Source organism: Narcine bancroftii, chromosome 1, assembly GCF_036971445.1.
Source record: "Narcine bancroftii isolate sNarBan1 chromosome 1, sNarBan1.hap1, whole genome shotgun sequence".
NCBI lineage: Eukaryota > Metazoa > Chordata > Chondrichthyes > Torpediniformes > Narcinidae > Narcine > Narcine bancroftii.
Window position 1 is genome coordinate 140,435,947 of NC_091469.1, and position 24,278 is coordinate 140,460,224.

Here is a 24,278-nt window from a genome sequence, read left to right on the forward strand (position 1 = left end):
GAATAACACAAAGTACAATATTTACATATTGCCAATTGAAAACTTATAAAGATATATTGGGAAATAGCGTGAGATTACCAGTAAGTAGCAACTATGAATATTTAATTACAGACACAATGATAATTAAAAAATATTATTACAGACATGTACATCAAATTACAATATAAAGAAGATGAAATTAAGTATAAACCGAAACAAAGTTGGGAAAAAGATTTAAACACAGAGATAAAGAACGAAACATGCGAGAAGTTATGTAGAGGAACAATGAGGAACACAATAAATAGTAGATAATGTATCATTCAATATAACTGGCTACACAGATTATATATAACTCCTCCGAAATTAAAAGAGCGGTACCCAACAGCTTCGGATAGTTATTTTCATTGCAAAAAAGAGATTGTATCAACATTACATGCAATTTGGACATGCTCAAAGGTAAAAACTTTCTGGAAAGATCTAAACCTAATATTAAACAAAATCACAAAAAATAATACACCAAAAGATCCAAAATTGTTTCTGTTAAATAATGTAAAAAAAAACAAAAAATTGGGACTAAAATTAGACAAAACCCAAATAAAATTTATTGTGATAGTGCTAGCAGTAGCCAAAAAAACGTATTATGACAACCTGGAAATTGGAAACAAACTTTAAAATACAACAGTGGTACAGAAATAAACCAGTGTATTCCATTAGAAAAAAATTACATACAATCTGAAAGACAAGTGTAGATCATTTGAACAAGTTTGGGAACCATACATAAAATATGTTGGAGAATGCCGACCACAAACCTCCATCTCGTAAAACAACATAAATACGTGAAAGTAGACAATACAACTTTTTTCCTTTTTTGGTTATTTCTTTGATTTAAGTGTTTTATCGTTTATTGATTTTTGATGAGGATGGGGAAGGGGAGAGAGGAAGTGGGGGAGAAGAAAAAATGTCACTATGTATGATGATCATTTGTGGATTTTGTTATTGATATGACTCATAGTGTGCAAAAATTAAACAAAAGATTAGTGTGACTAGATGCATGATGGTCAGTGGAGGTTCAGTGGGCTTCTGTGCTGAATGACACAGTAAATCTGAAATAATTGGTCTTGACTATATTTCTCAGGAAACAAAATTCTGCTTCCAATCACTTTTAAGCATCTGAGGCAGGTACTACGAAGTTTGTAATGAAAATAACGTGTCACGTGAGCATAGATGCAAGAGATGGGCTTTGCTCCATTTTGCAACATCTGCAAGATGCTGGAGGACTTGAGGCTGAATTTGGCAATATTTTGGATAATCCTGATCTGAAATCCATTTTCCCACTGCAGCCCCCATAATCCACTCTATTCATCTCTCATTTGATTGAGCCTCCATTTTTAGAACGTCGAACAGTGCAGCCCAGCACAGGCCCCTCCGTCTATGATGTTGTACTGACCCATATAAACCTACTTCACCTCCTTCCCTCCCTCACAGCCCATGACCCTTTGATTTTCCCAGAGCGCCAATGGGAAATACCAGAGGATGGGGAAAAGTCTACGAGCATTCACTTCATCCATGCCCCATGTTAATTTATAAACCTCCTATGAAGTCACCCCTTCCATCAAGATGGAAAACTTTAAAGCTCTTGAGTGGATAATGTTCTCAACAATCCAAAACAACCATTTTCTTATCCTGATACCGTGCTCCCAAAATCTTTACCCTACAGTTAGGGGAAATATTTCCTCGGCATCTACTTTGTCAGTCTCTGAAAATCATTGATCATTGAGATCATCTAATTTCTTTTAAATTCTATTGTGTATAGGCCAATCTTCACAACTCCTCCTAGCACAAAGATATAAGAGTGAAATACAAACGTCTGCAGATGCTGTGATGTAGTAAAATCACAAAAATGCTGGAGGAAGTCAGCAGGTTTTGCAGCGTCTGTATACCTTGAAGAAGACCTCAGCCCCCAGATGCCACTAATAGAGCTTTACCTCCTATGATCGTTGCGAGACCTGCTTAATTCCTCCAGCATTTTTGTGTTTTTACCGGAGTCGCAAGAGACGGCCTTTGCTCCATATTGCAGCATTTGCAATCTGCTAGAGGAACTCAGTGGAAGAAAAAAAAACATCATATCCCCTCCACCATTTTGATTATCCGGCACTTGCCAATCAACTACCTCTGGCCCCTGATTCCACCTATCATCTTCCCCATCTGTCCATCATCCTTCACCCCTGCCTGGTTTACCAATCCCAACTGGCCCCCTGTACCATTATACTGGTTAGCTCCTCTTTGCATTCTGTCTTGCAGAAGTGTTCTGACCTAAAATGTTGACAGTTCTTTTTCTCCCACAGATACAGCTTGACCTGCTGAGTTCTTCCAGCAGATTTTTTTTTTGCTCTCTCATATCAGAATTCAGTTGAGGAACGGTTAGCGTAGTTAGTGCAACGCTGTTAAAGTGCCCGCGAATAGGGTTCCAATCTGGCACCACCTGTAAGGACTTTGTACGTGCTCCCCATATCTGCGTGGGTTTTTCCTGGTGCTCAGTTTTCCGCGCACCCTTCAAACCGTACCGGTGATGTAGGTTAATTGGGTGGCACGGGCTCATGGTCTGGGAAGGCCTGTTACCGTGCTGTATGTCTAAATTAAATTAGCCCTACACTATACTTTGGCCTCCATGATACAGTGCTAAAAACTGTACAAAATATTCTGGCTGAGGCCATTGCACACTTCATTAAGACAACTAGCTGTGTGCTCATCCATCCTGCCTGCCATTCCACGTTAATTATGAAGGTCAAAACAGAATTTCTCTTTTTAATTACTTGTGTAATTTTATATTTTATGTTCTGCAGCTCGATCCCTTTGAGTGGTCATCATTTAAAACTATTGCATTCATATTCCTCCTATTAAAATGAATATCCTCAGTTCTCTACATTGCACCACATGTCCTGCTGTCAATCTGTCAACTTCGCACTGTCCAGTGTTGCGGCACCTTTAGCATTGTTCACGCGTATAGTTATATTTATACATTTTCGATAAAGTCAATTTTACCCAACAGCATCAATTTTTGCTCAGAATATGGGTTTCCTCAGTGAAGACCTGACAACGAACAGATCCCTATCACTGTATTTGGAATGGCTACGCAAAAACTGCCAGCCCAATAGCTGGAGGGTAAGTACAATTTAAGTCCGGCTGCTTGGATACAAAGACTGGGTCTAAACCTTTTTATTTTTAAAAAGTGGTTTTGCGTTATTTATCAACCACAGGTTGAGAAATCAATTGGTTTTTCACAGAATGTCTCGCCAAATCCTGAGACCAATTGTGGACCATATAAACCCATCAAGGAGCATGGGTCGAAATACAAAACCAAGCCAAGACCGCAAGTTAATTTACACAGCCATGACACTATTGGTAAATGCTTTCCTTATTTTAATAATATCTCTGTTTGAAGCACGTCGAAAGAATTTCTCAGCAGTGATGTGGCGTACTTGAGTTAATTTTTGATTTTGTATTTAGGTATGATTGCAATTGATAAGCTTGGAAGTATTGCTGTGGGAACATCTACTAATGGTAAAATCCATAAAATCTCAGGGTATGTACTGAAGCATCGAAAGAACAATATCTGTCAGCCTATCTGTCCATATATGGTGCCCATCTGCTTTACTCCTTTTTCTTTCCTTTCACCGTATCTTCTTTGCCTATGCTTTTTCTTTCTTTCTCTTTCTCTCACTGCTTTATAAGTAAATACCATCTGAGCTAAGGTGATACCCTTGTGGATCTTTAATATTGAACAAATAAAGTGAACCTCGGGCAGTATTTGTGGTTGACATGCTATATATAATTAATTGGGATTAGTGATAAATGACCTGCAAATTGTTTTTGTTTCAAAACTTGCATAACACATTGTATTTGCATTATTACCACAGGCTTAATACCATTAAGGCTGAATTGATGGGTTGTGTTTACTGTGCAATAACAGTCTGGTCATCAGTTGATTCTCATCATAACAGTCAAGACTGCCAAGTTGAAAATTACTATCACCTTGGAAATTTCATGTGCTTTAATATACAATGTTCTAAGATTATGGCTGTTACTGTTATCCGATGTTTTTAAGTTTGCCTGGGAAAGTTAACTGGATGAGACCTCGAGCTTAAAATTAGCCTGAAAATTACAAATTGCTCTGTGTGCGTCAAACCATCTGCAATAGTTATTCTTAACAACATTAAAACAGTGGATATAGTATATATGGATTTTAGTAAGGCATTTGACAAGATTCCCCATACAAGGCTAGACTCATTCAAGCATGGAATCCAAGGAGGACTTGCTTTGTGGACACATAATTGGCTTGCCCAGGGAAGGCAGAGGATAGACAGATGGTTTACATTCTACATGGAGGTCGGTGACCTGTGGTGTTGCACAGGTTCTGGGACTCTTCCTCTTTGTGATTTTTATTATAAATGACCTGGATGAGGAAGGGTGGGTTAGTACGTTGCAGATGACACGAAGGTTCGTAGTGTTGTGGATGGTGGAAGGATTGCTGGTGGTTACAGAAGAACATTGATAAGATGCAGAGCTTGGCTGAGAAGTGGCAGATGAACCCAGAAAAATGTCAAGTGGTTCAAATTTGAAGGCAGAATGCAATGTAAAGGAGGCCTCTGAGCAGAATGGACAAACTGAGAGATCTTGGAGTCCATGTCCACAGGACACTCAAAGCTGCTGCACAGGTTGATCGAGTTGTTAAGAAGGCACATGGTGTGCTTACTTTCGTTAATCGTGGAGTTGATCTCAAGAGCCATGAGATAATTTTGCAGCTATGTCGCGTCTTAGTTGGACCCCATTGTGTTCACTTTTGGTCATCTTACGATAGGAAAGATATGGACGCCTTAGAGAGGATGCAGGGGAGAATTACAAGGTTGTTGTCTGAATTGGAGAGCATGCCTTATGAGGATCGGTTGGAGTGACTGAGGATGAGGGGGGTGATCTGATACAGGTGAAAATGTTGATAAGAAGCATTGATCATGTGAAATGTAACAGGGGTGTGAATTGGGCGGCACTGGCTCGTGGGTAGAAATGGCCTGTTTCTGTGCTGTATGTATGTCTAAATAGAACTATAGAATGCTACAGCATAGAAACGGGCCCCTTTAGCCCTTCTAGTTCGTGTCGAACAATTTTTTTTTTGCCTAGTCTCACTGACCTGCACCCAGTCCATTAGCCCTCCATCCTCTCTCAACCATACACCTGTCCAAATTCTTCTTAAATGTTAAATTGAGCCCAAATTCACCACTGAGTTAGAATTTAACATGGAGGTCTGTCACATTTCTGAATGGTGAGAATTGCACCAGAGCTGCTTTCAGTTCAGCTAATGATTTTGTTGTTTATCCTTGACTCAAAAACCAGAACGAATCACATGCACCTGTATCTATTTCTGACAAAACGGTCAGGTCTTTCTTTTGACCCTTCCAGACTGTGCTCCATTATTATTCTCTCTTGTTCCACTGACGTGCACCCAGTCCATAGCCCTCCATACCTCTCCCATCCATGAACTTGTCCAAATGACTCTTAAATATTAAAATTGAGCCCGAATTTACCACCTCAGCTGGCAGCTAGTTCCACACTCCCACCATTTTCTGTGTGAAGAAGTTCCCCCTCACATTCCCACTAAACTTTTCCCCTTTCATTCTTAACCCAGATCTGCTGGTTTGTATCTCACCTACCCTCAGTGGAAGAAAAGCTTATCTAAATGTGGATGACCAGAGGCACTTTTTCCCTCAGGGCTGAAATGGCTAACATAAGGGGGCATAGTTTTAAGGTGCTTGAGAGTAAGTATGGGGAGGATTTAAGAGGCAGGTTTTTCCACACAGAGAATGGCAGGTGCAAGGAGGCAGATACATTATGATATTTTATGAGACTATAGGCTCGATGCTTGGAACTGAGAACAATGGAGGATTCTGTAGTTGGGAAATGCAAGGCAGTTGTTAGAGTAGGTCATTAGATTGGCCCAACACTGTGGGCCAAAGGGCCTGAACTCTGCTATAGATTTCTGTACTTGAGGTTTTAAAACATTGTTTGTACATTCATATTTCAGCTTGTGAAAGTCCCAGTCTCTCTTAGCATGTTGGTCCCAATTATACCTCCAAAAATGACCCCATTCCTGTCATCCTATTCTTCCAGATCCATGACATTTGCTCTGAAGATTACATTCTGCAGAAGTGCTTCTGAAAGGTCTTCCTGAACCATTGACTTCCCATTTAGTCTTGGGAACAGCAGAAATATTCCCTCTCCACAAATTCACGCAGTATTTCTTTGCCAATGGTACAACACTTCTGACGTTGCGATTTTAACCTCTGTGCACACTTCATATGTATGATTGTTTCAAATAGAAACCATCAATGGGCTTCCTGTTTGTATTTCTCCCAGCCGTGTTGGGGATTCGCCAATAGTTGGAGCAGGTGCCTACGCAGACAGCACAACTGGAGCAGCAGCTGCTACCGGAGATGGTGATGTTATGATGCGATTTCTTCCAAGGTACATCATTCCGTGCTACATATTTACTTTTAAGTCACCCCAGAAACAGGCCTTTCAGCCATCAAGTCCGTGATAAGCATCAAATGCACCTTTATGGTAATTTAATTTGGGGATATAGTGTGGTAACAGGCCCTTCCAGCCCACAAGCCCACGCTACTCTAATAGACCCAGGTGGATAATTAAATCCTGTACATTTTTGGAAAATGGGAGGAAACCAGAACAAATTCACATGGGCACAGGGAGAACACACTATCCCGAATCCAGGACGCTGCTGCTGTAATAGCGTCACACTAACTGTGCTACTCACTCCTAATCTTCCCACATTACTATCGACTCTACCCCCCGATCCTCCTGGTCACCTCCTCTCCAGGCACAACTTGTGGTGGCTCAGTAACCAACCGGCCCGTGCGGAGGAAACCAGAGCACCCTGAGGAAAGCCACGCAGTCGCAGGGAAATGCCTGACCTTCACACTGGCAGCTCTTGAGTTCCGGATCAAGCCGCTGGAGGTGTGAGGTAGTGTCACTTCTCATCGTGCCACCTAAATATTCAGTGACTTGGACAGAGGAAGTAGAATAGACTGGGTTTTGTGTGTGAATGAGGTTATAACACTTCTGGTCCAAGTCCACAGAATCAGAATTTACTATCATGAATATGTTACAAAATTCGGTGTTACATGTCAAAATATTGCTATAGATTACATTTTTTTTTAAATAGTTGGCATGATTAGTGTAATGGTTAGCACAACACTGTTACAGAAGCAGCAGATTCAATCTTGAGCTTTAAAATAAATTGGATAAATACATAGATAGGAGAAGTCTGGAGGGTTATGGAATGAGAGCAGGTCAGTGGGACCAACTATTGGTCAACACAGACCAGAAGGGTGAAATGGCCTGTTTTTCTTTCTCTGTGCTGTAATGTTCTATGGGAATTTCATGATTAAAGTGAACCACATATTTAAGGACTGGCGCTATTTCAAGCAGTCTATCAAATTAGCTCTAACATTCAGGAGGCTGTTTCATGTAGAAGAGTATTATTTACAGAGTGTAGAGTTACAATGAGTATCGAGCAAGGGCAGCACGTAAGCATAGTGGTTAGTCCACTGTTACAGCAACAGGTGTTTGAAACTGGCGCTCTCTGGAAGGAGCTTGTACACTCTCCCCGCGTCTGCATGGGTTTCCTCTGGGTACTCCAGTTGCCTCCCACCATTCAGTATGTACTGGGGCTGTAGGTAAATTGGGTTGGATGGGCTCAGGCCCAAAAGGGCCTGTTACAGTGCTGTATGCCTACATTTATAGGGCAAAAAGAAGAGAAAGTGAGGCAGTGCCTGTGGTTCATAGTCTGTTCATAAATCTGACGGCCAAGGGAAAGAAGCTGCTTTAGTTCTGCTGGGTATTAGTCTTCAGGCTCCTGTACCTCCTTCCTGATAGTAGCTGTGCGAAGAGGGCATGGCCTGGGTGATGAGAGTCCTTGAGGATAGAGGCCACCTTCTTAAGTCACCACCTCTTGTTGGTCTCCACAATGGAGTGAAGACTGAAGCGCATGGTGAATTCACAACTCTCCAGCCTTCTCCTGTCAGACAGTGATACAACCGGTCAGAGTGCTCAAAAGTCCTTTTGTCAGAACTGGCTCTGATGGATGTGAGATTCTTGATGTACATCTATTATTAATGGATATATTGGAATTTAATACTTATAATTGATTTAAAACAGAAGATTTGCGTATTTGGATATGTTATAACGTGTTGGTTGACGTAATCTTTATAATTTTTTTTAATATCCATTCCTTTTTATTTTAACTTACTTTCAAGTTTTCTCCAGTTTTATTTTAGGGATGGGGGGGTTAGGTTTTTTTTTTCTTTGTTGGGTTGGGGGGGAAGGGATTGGGTGGGCTTATCTTTTATTTTTCTTTCCATTTTCTTTTTCAATTTGTAAAAGCCATGTATGACAACTTGTGAATGAAGTAAATGTATGGCATCTATAAATAAAACAGAGAAAATTAAAGACCTGGCTCTGATGACGGGTCCTTGACCTGACACTTTAATTGTCTCACGCTGATTCTGCCTGAACTGTTGAGCGGTTCCAGTACTTGTAATTTAATTTAGACATACAGCGCAGGACTAGCCCTTCCAGCTCACGACCACGCCGTCTAAATACCCCAATTAACCTACAGGACCTGTACCTTTTGAAAGGAGGGAGGAAACATGCACACAAAGGGAGAACCTACAAACTCCTTTCAGGCAACACTGGATTTGAACTCTGGTTTCTGGCATTGTGCTAATCACCACTCTAACTGCGCTGCCCTTTTGATGCCCCATTTCGAGCATTATCAGTTTCCTTTCATTTTACTTAAATCAGTTAAGGATCTCTCATTCTCTTTTGCAGTAATGAACAATTCTGCCCCTTTTGTAGAAAATTGAGCCTTAAGTTTAATAAACTGTGTGCTGCGTTCATTTTCACTTTTATGTTATTTTGTGCTTCAACTTTAGCTACCAGGCAGTGGAATATATGAGAATGGGGATAGATCCAACCACAGCTTGCCAGAAAGCTATCAAAAGAATCCAGAAGTATCATCCACGTGTCTTTGGTGCTATGATTTGTGTCAACAAAACTGGGAGTTATGGTAAGTCTCTGAAGTATGGCATATCTTGAGAGAAAATTACAAAGACAAAAAGGGAAATTAAAAAAATATTGTCAGAATCTATTTCTGCGTAGAATTCTTTCTCTTTGGCTTGGCTTCGCAGACGAAGATTTATGGAGGGGTAAATGTCCACGTCAGCTGCAGGCTCGTTTCTGGCTGACAAGTCCGATGCGGGACAGGCAGACACGGTTGCAGCGGTTGCAGGGGAAAATTGATTGGTTGGGGTTGGGTGTTGGGTTTTTCCTCCTTTGTCTTTTGTCAGTGAGGTGGGCTCTGCGGTTTTCTTCAAAGGAGGTTGCTGCCCGCCAAACTGTGAGGCGCCAAGATGCACGGTTTGAGGCGTTATCAGCCCACTGGCGGTGGTCAATGTGGCAGGCACCAAGAGATTTCTTTAGGCAGTCCTTGTACCTCTTCTTTGGTGCACCTCTGTCACGGTGGCCAGTGGAGAGCTCGCCATATAACACGATCTTGGGAAGGCGATGGTCCTCCATTCTGGAGACGTGACCTACCCAGCGCAGTTGGATCTTCAGCAGTGTGGATTCGATGCTGTCAGCCTCTGCCATCTTGAGTACTTCGATGTTAGGGATGAAGTCGCTCCATTGAATGTTGAGGATGGAGCTAGGAGCCGTAGGTGATGCCGGTAGAGGACCCATGATTCGGAGCCGAACAGGACTGTGGGTTTGACAACGGCTCTGTATACGCCAATCTTTGTGAGGTTTTTCAGTTGGTTTTTCCAAACTCTTTTGTGTAGTCTTCCAAAGGCACTATTTGCCTTGGCGAGTCTGTTGTCTATCTCGTTGTCGATCCTTGCATCCGATGAAATGGTGCAGCCGAGATAGGTAAACTGGTTGACCGTTTTGAGTTTTGTGTGCCCGATGGAGATGTGGGGGTGCTGGTAGTCATGATGGGGAGTTGGCTGATGGAGGACCTCAGTTTTCTTCAGACTGACTTCCAGGCCAAACATTTTGGCAGTTTCCGCAAAACAGGACGTCAAGCACTGAAGTCTGGCTCTGAATGGGCAACTAAAGCGGCATCGTCTGCAAAGAGTAGTTCACGGACAAGTTGCTCTTGTGTCTTGGTGTGTGCTTGCATGCGCCTCAGATTGAAGAGACTGCCATCCGTGCGGTACCGGATGTAAACAGCGTCTTCATTATTGAGGTCTTTCATGGGTTGGTTCAGCATCATGCTGAAGAAGATTGAAAAGAGGGTTGGAGCGAGAACGCAGCCTTGCTTCACGCCATTGTTAATGGAGAAGGGTTCAGAGAGCTCATAAAAAAACAACATTTCTGATTTTAGAAAAATCATTGATCTAAAAACTCTGTCACCTGAGATGCTACTTGCCCTCGTGTTTTTCTTGCAGTTCCTGTTTTTATTTCTGATTTCTGGTGTTGGGTATAAGCCCGTCCTCTGCTGGACATCGTGACACCCACATCATGATGTCACCCTTCCATAAACGTAACCCTGTGTGTCAATAGCTATGTTAGTTTAATAGAAGTAAAGGATGAGAAAGCGTCACATCTCCGTGTGAGTGCCTATACAACAGTAGTGACGAGGAATGAAACAAACCCTATACATGCTCCATGCACCAACCGTGAGAAGGAAAACAACAGAAGAAAGGTAGAAAACGACTACCTAACAACCCCAACAAATTCCTGCCAAAAGATCAAGGCAAAAGTACGCCAAGATGATGGAGGGAAAGTTCGGGGAATTCAATGAAGTAGAATAAAGTTGGGATAACCACGTAGAACGGTTTAACCACTATTGTGTAGGACACAATATTGTGGAAGGTCCAGTAAACCGCAAATGTGCCCTCTTCCTCCGTGTAATGGGCCGAAATGACAGTGTACGTTTATAAAACCTTGAAAAGATTTTAACCAGACTACAACAGGCTAATATACAATTACGAAAGGACGAATGTGTCTTCATGCGCCCCTCAGTATCATATCTTGGGTTTGCATTGGACAACGAGGGGGTGCGAATGAATCCAGCAGGAACAGAAGCCATTTACAAGGCGCCATACCCAACCAACAAATCAGAATTACAGTCCTTCCTAGGACTTGTTAATCACTACCAAAAGCATATCCCTAATATGTCTACACTATGCAGCTCGCTGAACCAATTACTCAAGAATGATCAAACATGGTATTGGAACACAGAAACTAAAAACACAGTCGATCAACAAATAAGGTGCTGATCCACTATGGCCCGAGTAAAGAAGATACACTAGCCATGGATGCTTCACCAGTGGGGCTAGGAGCGGTACAATCCTATATCGCAGATAAAGGTGAGCAACCAGTAGCGAATGGTTCGCGAACATTAACCACAATTACACCCAACCAGAAAAAGAAGGATTGGCAATAATGTTTAGTGTAAAAAAAAATATTCCATCAATATCTCAAGCCTCTTAGTTTAATCCTGGGGCCATACAAGGTATACCAGTATTACCTGCAGCCAGAATTCAAAGATGGGCCACGCTACTAGCGGTGTATAACAACAATATAAAACATAAACAAGAAACATTCAAAGATGCCTTATCACGCACTACCCAAGACAGAACAACAAGAAGAAATTATTAAATGGAGAGCAGAGGCAGCTGCCATCAACCAAGAACAACTTCAACAACTGCCCATTACAGCCCAGATGATTGCAAAGGAAACTCAAAAAGAGGCAACATTAAGCAAGATCCTATCCTTCACATTTAATGGGTGGCCCGAATCTGAAGTCATTCCAGAAGATCTAAAACCTTACCACACACGCTGCCATGAACTATCAGTTGAAGAAGGAGGTTTACTATAGGGTACCCATACAATTATTCCAGCCAAATGGCAAACTACCATGTTATCAGAACTGTACCACAACCATCCGGGAATGGTACGAATGAAAGCACTGGCCCGGATCCATGTCTGGTGGCCCCCCCATAGACAGAGAGGTTGAAACAACAGTAAGAGAATGCAAAGTACGTCAGTCAATGCAGTCAAAAATGCCACAAGCCAAAGCTAACCCATAGAAATGGCCATTCAACAGTGGATGCCAGATATTGTGTATACACTCACACAATTAAGACTCAAGTGAGAATTAGAATACATCTCATGAGTAATTATAAAAGGGGAAGTATTTAATAATAATATGGGCACATAGACCTCAAAGTGTTCAGGTGGTCTTCTTACTCTTTTGTACCACCTCAGTATGGTTTGCTGTGGCCGGTCCTTGCTCCGGACCTCTAGATGGTCGGGTCGGCGGCAACTGCCTGTCTTCACTGCCCTCCTGGCTGCATGTCTCAGTTACTGGACTCCTCGCCTCCATGACCGTCTCTGCCGCCCCCCCTGCCCCCCATTCGGCCTGAGGGGTGGGATGGTCAGGGAAGACCACAGCGCAGATCTGGTTCCACCTTCTCCAGTTCACGAGGCAGTTCATGGACCTTAGTGTCAGTCAATGCTTGTAATTGGTCAATGTGTCACTTCCACAGTCTGTCCCCCACTAGAACCGAGTATGAGCAGGGGCTCAATTTTTGTAAGATTACTCCTACCACCCATGGGCCTTTATATTGTCTACAATCTTGTACCAGAATTCTCTCGCCCACTTCCAGTGTTCTAGGGGAGGTCTGTGGCAATGCTGTTTTTTTTTTTTTTTGGAGAGTACCAGATCTGGATGAACTGTGGACAGCCTGGTCCGCAGGTTGCGGTTAAACATTAGTTCTGCTGGAGTGCATTTTGAGGTAGAATGTGACAGGTTTCTCTATCCCAAAAGGAAATCTGTGATTTTTGTGTGTCTAGGAGACATTTAGAAGTTTCATGGTTTTCATTACTAACCCACATCCATTTTTATTTGCCATTTCAGAGCTGCAGGCAGTCTGTATGCAATCTGTAATGTAACGTCTTGATCCATTCCTAATAATTTTTGCCTTGCTTGGCGATTTTCCAGTCCCATCAATAATCTGTCACGCAGTGCTTGATCTAGAAACTGCTCGAAATGACAACAATGATGCCAGGTATTTACTTACTGTTTCTCCTGGTCCTTGTCTCCTTTCATAGAATCGTTGCCTTTCTGCCATAACTGGTGGTTTGAGACTTAAATGGTTCCTTAGAGCTGTGCATATTTCGTTGAATGTCTTCATTTCCTGGATCCTCCAGGGCCAGCAAGGTCTTAAAGAGGTCGAATGTTTTGCTGCCCATTATACTGAGGAAGAGGGCACGTTTGCAGTTTTCTAGACCTTCCACAATATTGTGGGCTACACAGTAGTGGTTAAACAATTCTACGTAGTTATCCCAACTTTCTTCTACTTCGTTGAATTCCCCGATCTTTCCCTATGCTATCTTGGCGCGCTTTTGCCTTGATCTTTTGTTGGGGCTGTTAGGTAGTCGTTTTTGTAATTTCATTCAGCACACCACCACTTCTTCCACAACCTTCTGTCGTTTTCTTTCTCACGGTTGGCGCATGGAGTATGTGTAGGGGTTGTTTGGTTCCTCGTTGCCACTGTTGTGTATGCACTCACACAATTAAGACTCAGACGTGATGGTTTTGCATCCTGTTGACTAACTTGGCTACTGACAGTCAGGGTTTTTTATATATATATATATATATATATATACACACACACACACACACACACACACACACATATATGTACACACATACATATATATACACATACATATATATGTATGTGTGTGTGTGTGTGTGTGTGTGTGTGTGTATATATATCTTTGGCTTGGCTTCGCGGACGAAGATTTATGGAGGGGTATGTCCACGTCTGCTGCAGGCTCGTTGGTGACTGACAAGTCCGATGTAGGACAGGCAGGCACGGTTGCAAGGGAAAATTGGTTGGTTGGGGTTGGGTGTTGGGTTTTTCCTCCTTTGTCTTTTGTCAGTGAGGTGGGCTCTGCGGTCTTCTTCAAAGGAGGTTGCTGCCTGCTGAACTGTGAGACGCCAAGATACACGGTTGGAGGCAAAAGCAGCCCAATGGCGGTGGTCAATGTGACAGGCACCAAGAGATTTCTTTAAGCAGTCCTTGTACCTCTTTGGTGCACCTCTTTCTCGGTGGCCAGTGGAGAGCTTGCCATAGAACACGATCTTGGGAAGGCGATGGTCCTCCATTCTGGAGACGTGACCCACCCAGCGCAGTTGGGTCTTCAGCAGCAGGGATTTGTTTCTTGTGGTCTCTGCCAGCTCGAGTACTTTGATGTTGGTGATGAAGGCATTCCAATGAATGTTGGGGATGGAGCGGAGATAGCACTGATGGAAGCTTTCTAGGAGCCGTAGGTGTTGCCAGTAGAGGACCCATGATTCGGAGCCGAACAGGAGCGTGGGTATGACAACGGCTCTGTACACGCTGATCTTTGTGTGTTTCTTCAGGTGGTTGTTTTTCCAGACTCTTTTGTGTAGTCTTCCAAAGGCGCTATTTGCCTTGCCGAGTCTGTTGTCTATCTCTTTGTCGATCCTTGCATCAGATGAAATGGTGCAGCCGAGGTAGGTAAACTGGTTGACCGTTTTGAGTTTTGTGTGCCCGATGGAGATGTGGGGGGGCTGGTGGTCATGATGGGGAGCTGGCTGATGGAGGATCTCAGTTTTTTTCAGGCTGACTTCCAGGCCAAACATTTTGGCAGTTTCCGCAAAACATGACGTCATGTGCTGGAGAGCTGGCTCTGAATGGGCAACTAAAGCGGCATCATCTGCAAAGAGTAGTTCACGGACATGTTGCTCTTGTGTCTTGGTGTGTATATGTGTGTGTGTATATATACATGTATAAATATATATATATATATATATATATGTGTGTGTGTGTGTGTGTGTGTATTTTTATATATATATATGTATATAACCCTGACTGTCAGTGGCCAGGTTAGTCCACAGGATGCAAAACCATCTCGTCTCTGAGTCTTAATTGTGTGTGTGGAAGGGTGACATCATGTTGTGGGTGTCATGATGTCCAGCAGAGGGCGGTCTTATACTCAACATTCTTTGGTTTGGCTTCGCGGACGAAGATTAATGGAGGGGTAATGTCCACGTCAGCTGCAGGCTCATTTGGGGCTGATAAGTCCGATGCAGGACAGGCAGACACGGTTGCAGCGGTTGCAAGGGAAAATTGGTTGGTTGGGGTTGAGTGTTGGGTTTTTCCTCCTTTGTCTTTTGTCAGTGAGGTGGGCTCTGCGATCCTCTTCAAAGGAGGTTGCTGCCTGCCGAACTGTGAGGCGCCAAGATGTACGGTTTGAAGTGATATCAGCCAACTGGCAGTGGTCAATGTGGCAGGCACCAAGAGATTTCTTTAGACAGTCCCTGTACCTCTTCTTTGGTGCACCTCTGTCTCGGTGGCCAGTGGAGAGCCTGCCATATAACACGATCTTGGGAAGGCGATGGTCCTCCATTCTGGAGACGTGACCCACCCAGCGCAGTTGGATCTTCAGCAGCGTGGATTCGTTGCTGTCGGCCTCTGCCATCTCGAGTACTTCGATGTTGGTGATGAAATCGCTCCAATTAATGTTGAGGATGGAGCGGAGACAACGCTGGTGTAAGCGTTCTAGGAGCCGTAGGTGATGCCGGTAGAGGACCCATGATTCATTGGGCAACTAAAGAATGGGCAGACTCAACATTTTGTGTTGGTAAATTAGAAAGGTGGATATTGAGAGGTGAATGCCCACCTAATGTAAATATTTGTGTATAATGCAAAAATTTTTACCCCCTTTTTCCCCTCAGAAAAAGTGGGGGGGGGGGTTCGTATTGTACACGGGAGTAGAATTTTTTTTAAAAAATTCTTCAGCTCGCAGGGCGGCTCAAGCAGGCGAGTGGTAGTCGGCAGCGAGACTTGGGTGGCCGGCCAGCCGGCAGCAAGACTTGTGCGGGCGGGCGAGCTGTAGTCCGCATCGCAACTCATGCGGCAGGGCGGACAGGGGAAGAGGGTTGTGAGAGACGACATCACGGATCGGGCGGGCTGGTGGGCAGAGAGATGGCAGCGTGACTCAGGTGATCACATTTATAGCCATGATGTTTTCTCCTGGAACGAAGAGAAAACCGCGGTACTTATGCTGCATCATTTAAGCTGAAAGCGATCAAGTACGCAGAAAGCAATAACAACTGTGCAGCCTCCAGAGAATTCGGTGTTGCTGAGAGTAATGTCAGACTTTGGAGGATGCAGAAATCAGAGATAGCCCAGTTGCCAAACGTGCTCTAGGGGAAAGCAGGCTCTGTATCCAGATCTGGAGAAGGCACTGGTTGAATGGGTAGAAAGGCGGAGAAAGGATGGCTACGTTGTCACCTGTTTCCATATCCAGCTTCAAGCTAGGAAACTGCAGAAAGATCTCAAATATGGAGTGAGTGGCACATTCAAGGTGTCAAATGGTTGGTGTCCGAGGTTTATGAAGAGGCACTCCTTGGCCACACGACAGAGAACCAAGATATCACAGAAGCTTCCCAGTGAGTCAGATGACAAGATAATTAGTTTTCACGATTTTGTGATTGTATTGGCAATATGGATGAAATTCCCCTGTGTTTTGATATGCCTGGTAACAGAACTATTGACAAAGTGAGTATTAAGACAGTTTATGTAAGGACAACAGGTCATGAAAGGACCCATTTCACCGTAGTTTTGTGCTGTTTAGCTGATGGGTCCAAGTTACAGCCAATGGTAATCTTTAAGTGTAAGACCATTGCAAAAGGAGAAAAGTTCCCACCAGGCATTCTTGTACACTACCATCCCAAAGGGTGGATGGATGAAGAGGGTGTCAAACTGTGGTTGGAGAAGGTGTGGAATAGAAGACCTGGATCTCTTTTAAATAAACCGTCAATGTTAGTGTGGGACCAGCTTCAGGCCCATCTAACAGAAGCAGGAAAGAAGCAGCTCTAGCGATTCAAGACACGCCAAGCTGTTATTCCTGGTGGCTTGACAAGTGTACTGCAACCCCTTGATGTCGTGCTTAATAAGCCATTTAAGGATCGTGTTAGAAAAGATTGGATTTCCTGGATGGCCTCAGACCAAGTGGAGAAAAAAGCAGGGGGAATCTCAAGAAACCAGGCCTATCCACTGTTGTTTCATGGGTGAAGCTGGCCTGGGATTCACCTTCAAGTAATACGGTGTCTCTGAGTTTTTTAAAGACCGGAATCAGCCACAAAGTGGATGGGACTGAAGGTGATGTTTTAGGGGACGATGAAAGACCACGAACATGAATCTGAAGATGAAATAACAGACTGGGACACAGATGAGAAGATCGACAGAGAAGAATGGGATGCGCTTTTTGGAGCATCTGATGACGATGAGTCTGATTTTGAAGGATTTAAAAATAATGTTTTCTTTTTATTTGCGTTTATATTTTGAACAATAAATTGATTACATTTATTATGATAATTTTGTAATTTCATTCAGCGCAACACCACTTTTTCCGCAACCTGTCAGTGGCCTTCCGTGATGATTTTGGGCCACTAAAATGTGTGGGGGGGGGGGGGTCACATTATACACGGGGACGGGGGTAAAATTTTTCCCCTCAAAAATGGGGGAGGGGGGAGGTCGCATTATACACAAATATTTACGGTAAACTGTGTTTCACTCTCAGACTTCAGAACGGTTGTAATTCTGCAACAATGAACTTTATAAAGAATTTGTCCAAATATTTAAAACTGAAAACACGGAATTTGGGTTGTTTAAAAATAACGGTTACAAAATTAGAAGAACTAAAGAAAAGTTGCAGAAAGCCCTTTAGTGGGATAAATTGCAAAGTATTTTAATATAAATTACTGAAGTTACATAACTTTTAGGCCAGAGTAATCATACAGAAATGATTGGCAAAGCAGCGGGGAAAGAACTGGGAGCTCAGGAAGGCTGATTGCTCTGGTAGAATCAACAGGACCCTCTTTATTCTACCATGATTATACATTTTCTGTCAACCTGGAATAAATTTGTACATGATCATACAACTTCCGACTGCATGGCAAGTGTGTCCTGTCACAATAGAGCAACCAGCTTTAATAAAAGCTGCTTACCATATTACCCATTGCTATGCCAGTGTTTTTTTTTTCATTTAGTGATGTCAAGTACAAATGTTGCAAAGGTCAATAAACTGGATAGAATGTGTAATATCATCAAATACAAAGTTCTTGCTGTCTTCCTTATCATAACTGTTGGTGACTTCTTTCAACTGCATGTGACCTAACCTCTGGAAATCTCTTCCTTGCATCTCCTTTTCCATCTTTGTAAGACTCTTTATTAGAACACTGCTGTTTTGAAGGCTTTATTTAATTGTTTCATAATCTCCTTGTGTGGCTTAGTATCAGTGGTTTGATAACACTGGAGTAAGTCATTATAATACTGTATATTTTATTTCTTTAACATAATGATTATATTTCCGTTCTTGTGACCGAGATGTTGTATCCTGTATTTTTAAAATAGGCTATTATATAGTCAGTCCAACTTTGTCGCAGTGACATTCCCCACCATGTTTGCCTGCGCCATTTCCAGCATGCTACTGTGGAATAGCCACCATAGGTGATTGATTTTTGATCAGGAGGGAACGTAGCAAATGCACGTCTAAGAACAGATTATCAAGGAGTTGGGTATTGTTCCTGGGGCTGTAGGGATATGAGGAGAAACCCATGGTTAGATTTAATGGTGGAGGAAGCTTCGTGGTTCCATGGCCGACTCTTGTTCCGACTTTCAATGGTTCTTTCACTGTCAACTGAACTTTGTTTTATTGATACCACTTTAAAAAAAAAAAGACCTTCTGAATTGCCTGGTTTTAAACTTTATTGCACTAAGATTTCTTAACAAGGTTTGCCTTGAATAGAAAAAGATAGGGCCTCCTCAATAACATTGAGCAATGATTATCTGGCTGAACTTTGATAAGTGTGATATCATTTCAGTAAACTGTATTGAACATCAGTCAGCTGAATCACTCACTGGTAAGTCTCCAAATTATTAGAAACTATTGAATTATTATCAGTATTATTGACCAGAGAGTTAAAACGTTACTATTTGCACATTCTGCGTTTGCTTCTGTTGAAGTCATTTTGAGAAAAATGAATGCAGATGAGCAATGAAAATAAGGAATGGAGAAAATACATGAAATGTTCAGCTCATCAGGTAAAACCCCATGAGAAAATAAAGTTAACGTTTCAGTTCAATGTCTTTTCTTCATATTAAATAGTTAATGAGCTTTATCCCACTGGGGACTACTTCAGACATTTCTGGTGTCTAACAGTGGCAAGTGTACCACTTTAATACTGCTGGGTGGCACCACAACTGTTAATTGGGGAAGGGTAAACGATAGTGGTCGGAAAAATCCATGATCAAGGGCATTGATAGGCCTTTCTGTGGCCGCAAGAGAGACTTCAAGATAGGGTATTACCTCCCTGGTGCCAGAGTCCAGGATCTGTCTGGGTGGGGGCAGCATGACCTCAGAGGGGCTGAAGAGCAGCAGGAGGTCAGTGTTCATCTCGGTATCAATGACCAAGATAGGAAGGGAAATGTTGTCCTGCGGAATGAGTTTAGGGAGCTAGGTAGTAAGGTGTAATATCAGGAATACTAACCCTGCTAAGTGGTTGTAAAGAAATAAACAGGAAGATAATGTCATTTAAGGAGCTGGTGGAGGAATGAGTGGTAAGATATTGGATTGTTGAGCTCTCTTCCAAGGAAGGTGATTACACTTGAACTGGAGGTGGGGGGGGGGCAAATCAATGTCATTGCTGGGAGGAAATGACTGTTTCTGGGGAGAGTTTAAGCCAGAGTGTTAAGGAGTGGGAAAGTGAATAGCAGGGCAGCACGTGGAGGAATTGAGGGGTTGGCAGATGTCAAGAAAAACAAACCTGGAAGTAAGGAATGGGGTCACAGTGAGACTGATGTAATGATGGTGATCATGGTGCAATGCAACAAGCAAGGTCTTGAGGATTATAGCTCCTGTTTGATTAGACTTGGCTGCCAGCAGGGGGCTAACACAGTTCGAGAGATCTGTAATGGAGGCTTGCAGCCTTATGGGCTGTTTATATCAACTTTAAAATAAAGAACCTTTTCCTTCATCCATGTGTTGTTCAAGAACTCACACAAACAGATACAAGATGAAACATGGTGTCAGGAGTGGGATGAAGGAAATTAAAAGGAAATACTTTAAAAGGAAAATCTAAAGTCAGCAACTGATTAGTGAAGAGAAGCTAACACAGTGAAAAATGGAAGGATTACACCCACCAGTGAAATTTCAGCTGAAAATTGGAACAGATTTAAGCAACATTTTGGATTGTATTTAGTGGCAATTTGAGCTGACGAGAAAAGTGATAAAGTGGAAGCATCAGTTTTCTTACATGTCGTGGACGATGAAGCCCTGGAGGTGTATAATAACTTCACATTTGCTACTGAAGGAGACAAAATGAAACTGGAAAAAAATAATCCTTATCCCAAAGAGTCTGAGAAAAGAGATGCTAAAAAGTATAAGAAAAGAGCACTAGAGGTGATGTACTGGCCTAAAATCAAAAATGATATAACAAATGAAGTTTCAAACTGAACTATATGCTGGAAATATCAAGCAAGCAATCCTGCAGAACCACTAAAGCCACACCCAGCACCATACTACCAGAAGGTAGGCACTGACCTATTGGAATGTCAAGGGAAGGGCTATATTGTAGTCACAGACTACAGTAAAACTTTGTTAGAATGCAGTAGTTGGTGTCCAAGATTTCATACCGTGTTACAGCCAAGTTGTGGAACAGATGCAGGGGTGGCCAGCGTGGGACGTCAGGGCAGGGGCAGCCGTTGCGGGATGTCAGGGCAGGCCACCCCTGCCCCGATGACCCACACTGGCCACCCCTGCCCCTACGTCCTGCGCCGGGTGGCAGGGGCAGCGAGGATGGGGGCTGTCAGGCGTGGGGAGTTTGGTCGCTAGCTGATTGTTATCAGCCCGCCCCTTCACAGTTTGGGGTCCACAGACACACGCACTATAAGCGATTCCATGCATTTACGAATCGCGTTCTAACAAGATTTCACTGTATTACTCCCTGTATCTAGAGATGTGTATACTGAACACCACCACTGCAGATGCTGTAATAACAGGTATGAAATCCATATTCTCCACACATGGTGTGGCCAGCGAGGTCGTCACAGACAATGTACCCCAGTTTTGCAATTCAAAGTTCAAAGTTTGCCAAAGAGTGGGACATTGTACACTCCACATCAAGTCCTTATTTTCCACAGTCCAGTGGAAAAATCAGTACAGATATTGAAAAGACTGATGTACAAGGGAAGTTAGTGGAATGGACTTCTACCAGAGTATGCTAGTATACTGCACAATGCCACTCAAGTGTGGTATGTCACCAGCACAACTCCTTATGGGACCTCGGCTAAGATTATACCTACCCTTTCAGGAGAACCTCCTAAAAACAAAAGAGGGGGAAAGGTGAAGAAATTCAAAGAACAACAAAAAGAAAAGCAAAAGTGTTACTTGACAAAGGAACAAAAAACCTACCAGAACCAAGTAAAGATAAAAGGTAAAACAAACTTATGGACTCAGAAGGGAAGTCCATCCAAGATCATACACCATTCAGACAGGTGAAGGTGTTTTTCTGCGAAGAAATCGTCAAAATCTTCAAGAGGGACCAGCCACGTTAGATGAAGAGACAGATACTGTTGAACAGCCTGAATGCACATCTGAGAAGACATCATCTGAGGCAACAACTCATGTTCAAGGACAATCAATCAGGAGATCGTCAAGACACGTGAATCATCCTAAGAGACTCATAGAGAAAATTTAAAGAAGTAGTGCTATCTTATTCATTCTTCAAGTTTTAGTGTTTGTAAATGTGAACACACAAAAGTTTAAAAATATTGATAATGAAAATGTAAGTTCTTGACATTAAAGTTAAAATTGCAGAGATATACAAAGAAAACATGTTAGTTAAAAGTAAGCGACTTTTGTTTTAAGAAAGGGAAGTGTACTAATATTGATTATGGTGCAATGCAAGTAGCAATGTCTTAAGGATTATAGCTACTGTTTGATTATACATGGCTGCCAGCAGGGTGCTGACACAGTGTGAGAGATTTGTAATGGAGGCTTGCAGCCTCATGGTAGGCCTCATGGGCTCTTTACAACAACTTTAAAGTAAAGAACCTTTTCCTTCATCCATGTGTTGTCTAAGAACTCACACATATGAATACAAGATGAAACAACTGAGAAGGTTGAAGTGTATTCCTTTTACTATGTGGAAAAGGCCCATGACAGAATCTTGGGTCAAGACTTGAAATTATGATATTGTGGCCAATACAGAGATGAGGCTGCAAGAGGGACAGGATTGGCAGCCCAATGTTCCTGGGTTTCACTGTTTCATATTGGATAGAGATGGAAGAAAAAGAGGCGCAGCATTGCTAATCAGGTAGAGTGTCACAGCTGCATTCAGAGAGGACATAAAGTTGGGCTCAACTACTGAGATAGTGTGGGAAGAGATCCAAAATAAAAAGATGCAATCATTCTGAAAGGGCTATGCAATCACCCAGGTTTTACCTGGTAGGCTCATTCAGAAGGTGCAGATGCATGGGATCCATGTGAGTTGATGGCTTGGACATGAAAGAGGCTGGCTCATAGATGACAGAGGGTAGTGATTGGAGTCCTGTGACCAGTGGTGTTCCATTGGGATATGTGATGGATTTCCAGTTGATTGTGATATAGATAAGTTGACTTGGATAAAAATGTAGGTGGAAGGGTTAGTACGTGTGAAGATAATCAAAAATTGGCACAGTTGTGCCATTATCATGGGTTATAAAATAATAAAATGGGATATAGATCAGGTATGGATGTGGGCAGAGAAATGGCAGATGGAGTTTAGCCCAGACAGAGGTGTTGGCCTTTGAGAGGTCATATGAAAGGGGAATGTGCATACTTCATGGCTGGGCTCTTGAAAGCATTAATGTGCAGAGGGATCTGGTGTTTGTGTCCGTAACTCATTGAAAATGGCCCAGCAGGTGGATAGGGCAATAAAGAAGGCATATGATATATCTAGCTTCGTTGGGCAAGGTATAAAATATAAAAATAAGGAAGTCTTGTTGCAGCTATAAAAAACTTTGGTGACGCCGTACTTGGAATACTGTGTGCAGTTCTGGTTGCCCTATTACAGGAAGGATGTGGAGGCTTTCAAAAGGGCACTGAAAATATTTACCAGGATGTTGTCTGGTTTAGAGGGAAAGAGTTACGGGAGAGATAGACAAACCCTGGGTTGTTTTCTCTGGTGAGAGGAGACTTGACAGAGATGTAAACAATCGATGGGGTTGGCAGTCACATATTTTTCCCCTGGGCAAAAGTATCACACACCAGAGGACATGCTTTTAAGATGGTGGGTGGTGGGAAGGGGAGTGAGATGGAAGTTAAGGGGAATGTGTGAGTCAGATATTTTACACTGAGTTGTAGGTGCCTGGAATGGGCTGCCAGGAATAGTGATGGTGGCAGATACAATGGCCACATATAAGAGGCTTCTATGATGAGGATGGAGGGATATCTATCAGGTGGAAGCAGCAGATTTTTAGTTTGATTTGGATATCAAGGGCCTTTTGTTCTGCTGTACTGTTCAATGTCCGCAAAGCAGGATGTCAAGCGCTGAAGAGCTGGCTCTGAATGGGCAACTAAAGCGGCATCATCTGCAAAGAGTAGTTCACGGACAAGTTTCTCTTGTGTCTTGGTGTGAGCTTGCAGGCGCCTCAGTTTGAAGAGACTGCCATCCGTGCGGTACCGGATGTAAACAGCGTCTTCATTGTTGGGGTCTTTCATGGCTTGGTTCAGCATCATGCTGAAGAAGATTGAAAAGAGGGTTGGTGCGAGAACACAGCCTGCAAGCTCTCACCAAGACACAAGAGAAACTTGTCCGTGAACTACTCTTTGCAGATGATGCCGCTTTAGTTGCCCATTCAGAGCCAGCTCTTCAGCGCTTGACGTCCTGCTTTGCGGAAACTGCCAAAATGTTTGGCCTGGAAGTCAGCCTGAAGAAAACTGAGGTCCTCCATCAGCCAGCTCCCCACCATGACTACCAGCCCCCCCACATCTCCATCGGGCACACAAAACTCAAAACGGTCAACCAGTTTACCTATCTCGGCTGCACCATTTCATCAGATGCAAGGATCGACAATGAGATAGACAACAGACTCGGCAAGGCAAATAGCGCCTTTGGAAGACTACACAAAAGAGTCTGGAAAAAC

The 24,278-nt window shown here is 42.9% G+C and overlaps 1 protein-coding gene across 2 annotated transcripts in view; it reads left to right on the top strand.

Moving 5' to 3' along the window:
- Window positions 1–24,278, top strand: part of LOC138764609 (N(4)-(beta-N-acetylglucosaminyl)-L-asparaginase-like) — a 44,635-nt gene that overhangs the window by 17,264 nt on the left and 3,093 nt on the right. The window contains exons 4-8 of one of the 2 annotated variants that reach the window (XM_069940737.1): window positions 3,029–3,141; window positions 3,237–3,381; window positions 3,487–3,562; window positions 6,388–6,495; window positions 8,982–9,115. In XM_069940737.1, the coding sequence (XP_069796838.1) occupies window positions 3,029–3,141; window positions 3,237–3,381; window positions 3,487–3,562; window positions 6,388–6,495; window positions 8,982–9,115 (576 nt within the window). The remainder of the gene's footprint in view (window positions 1–3,028; window positions 3,142–3,236; window positions 3,382–3,486; window positions 3,563–6,387; window positions 6,496–8,981; window positions 9,116–24,278) is intronic. The other variant, XM_069940745.1, reaches the window with a different exon arrangement.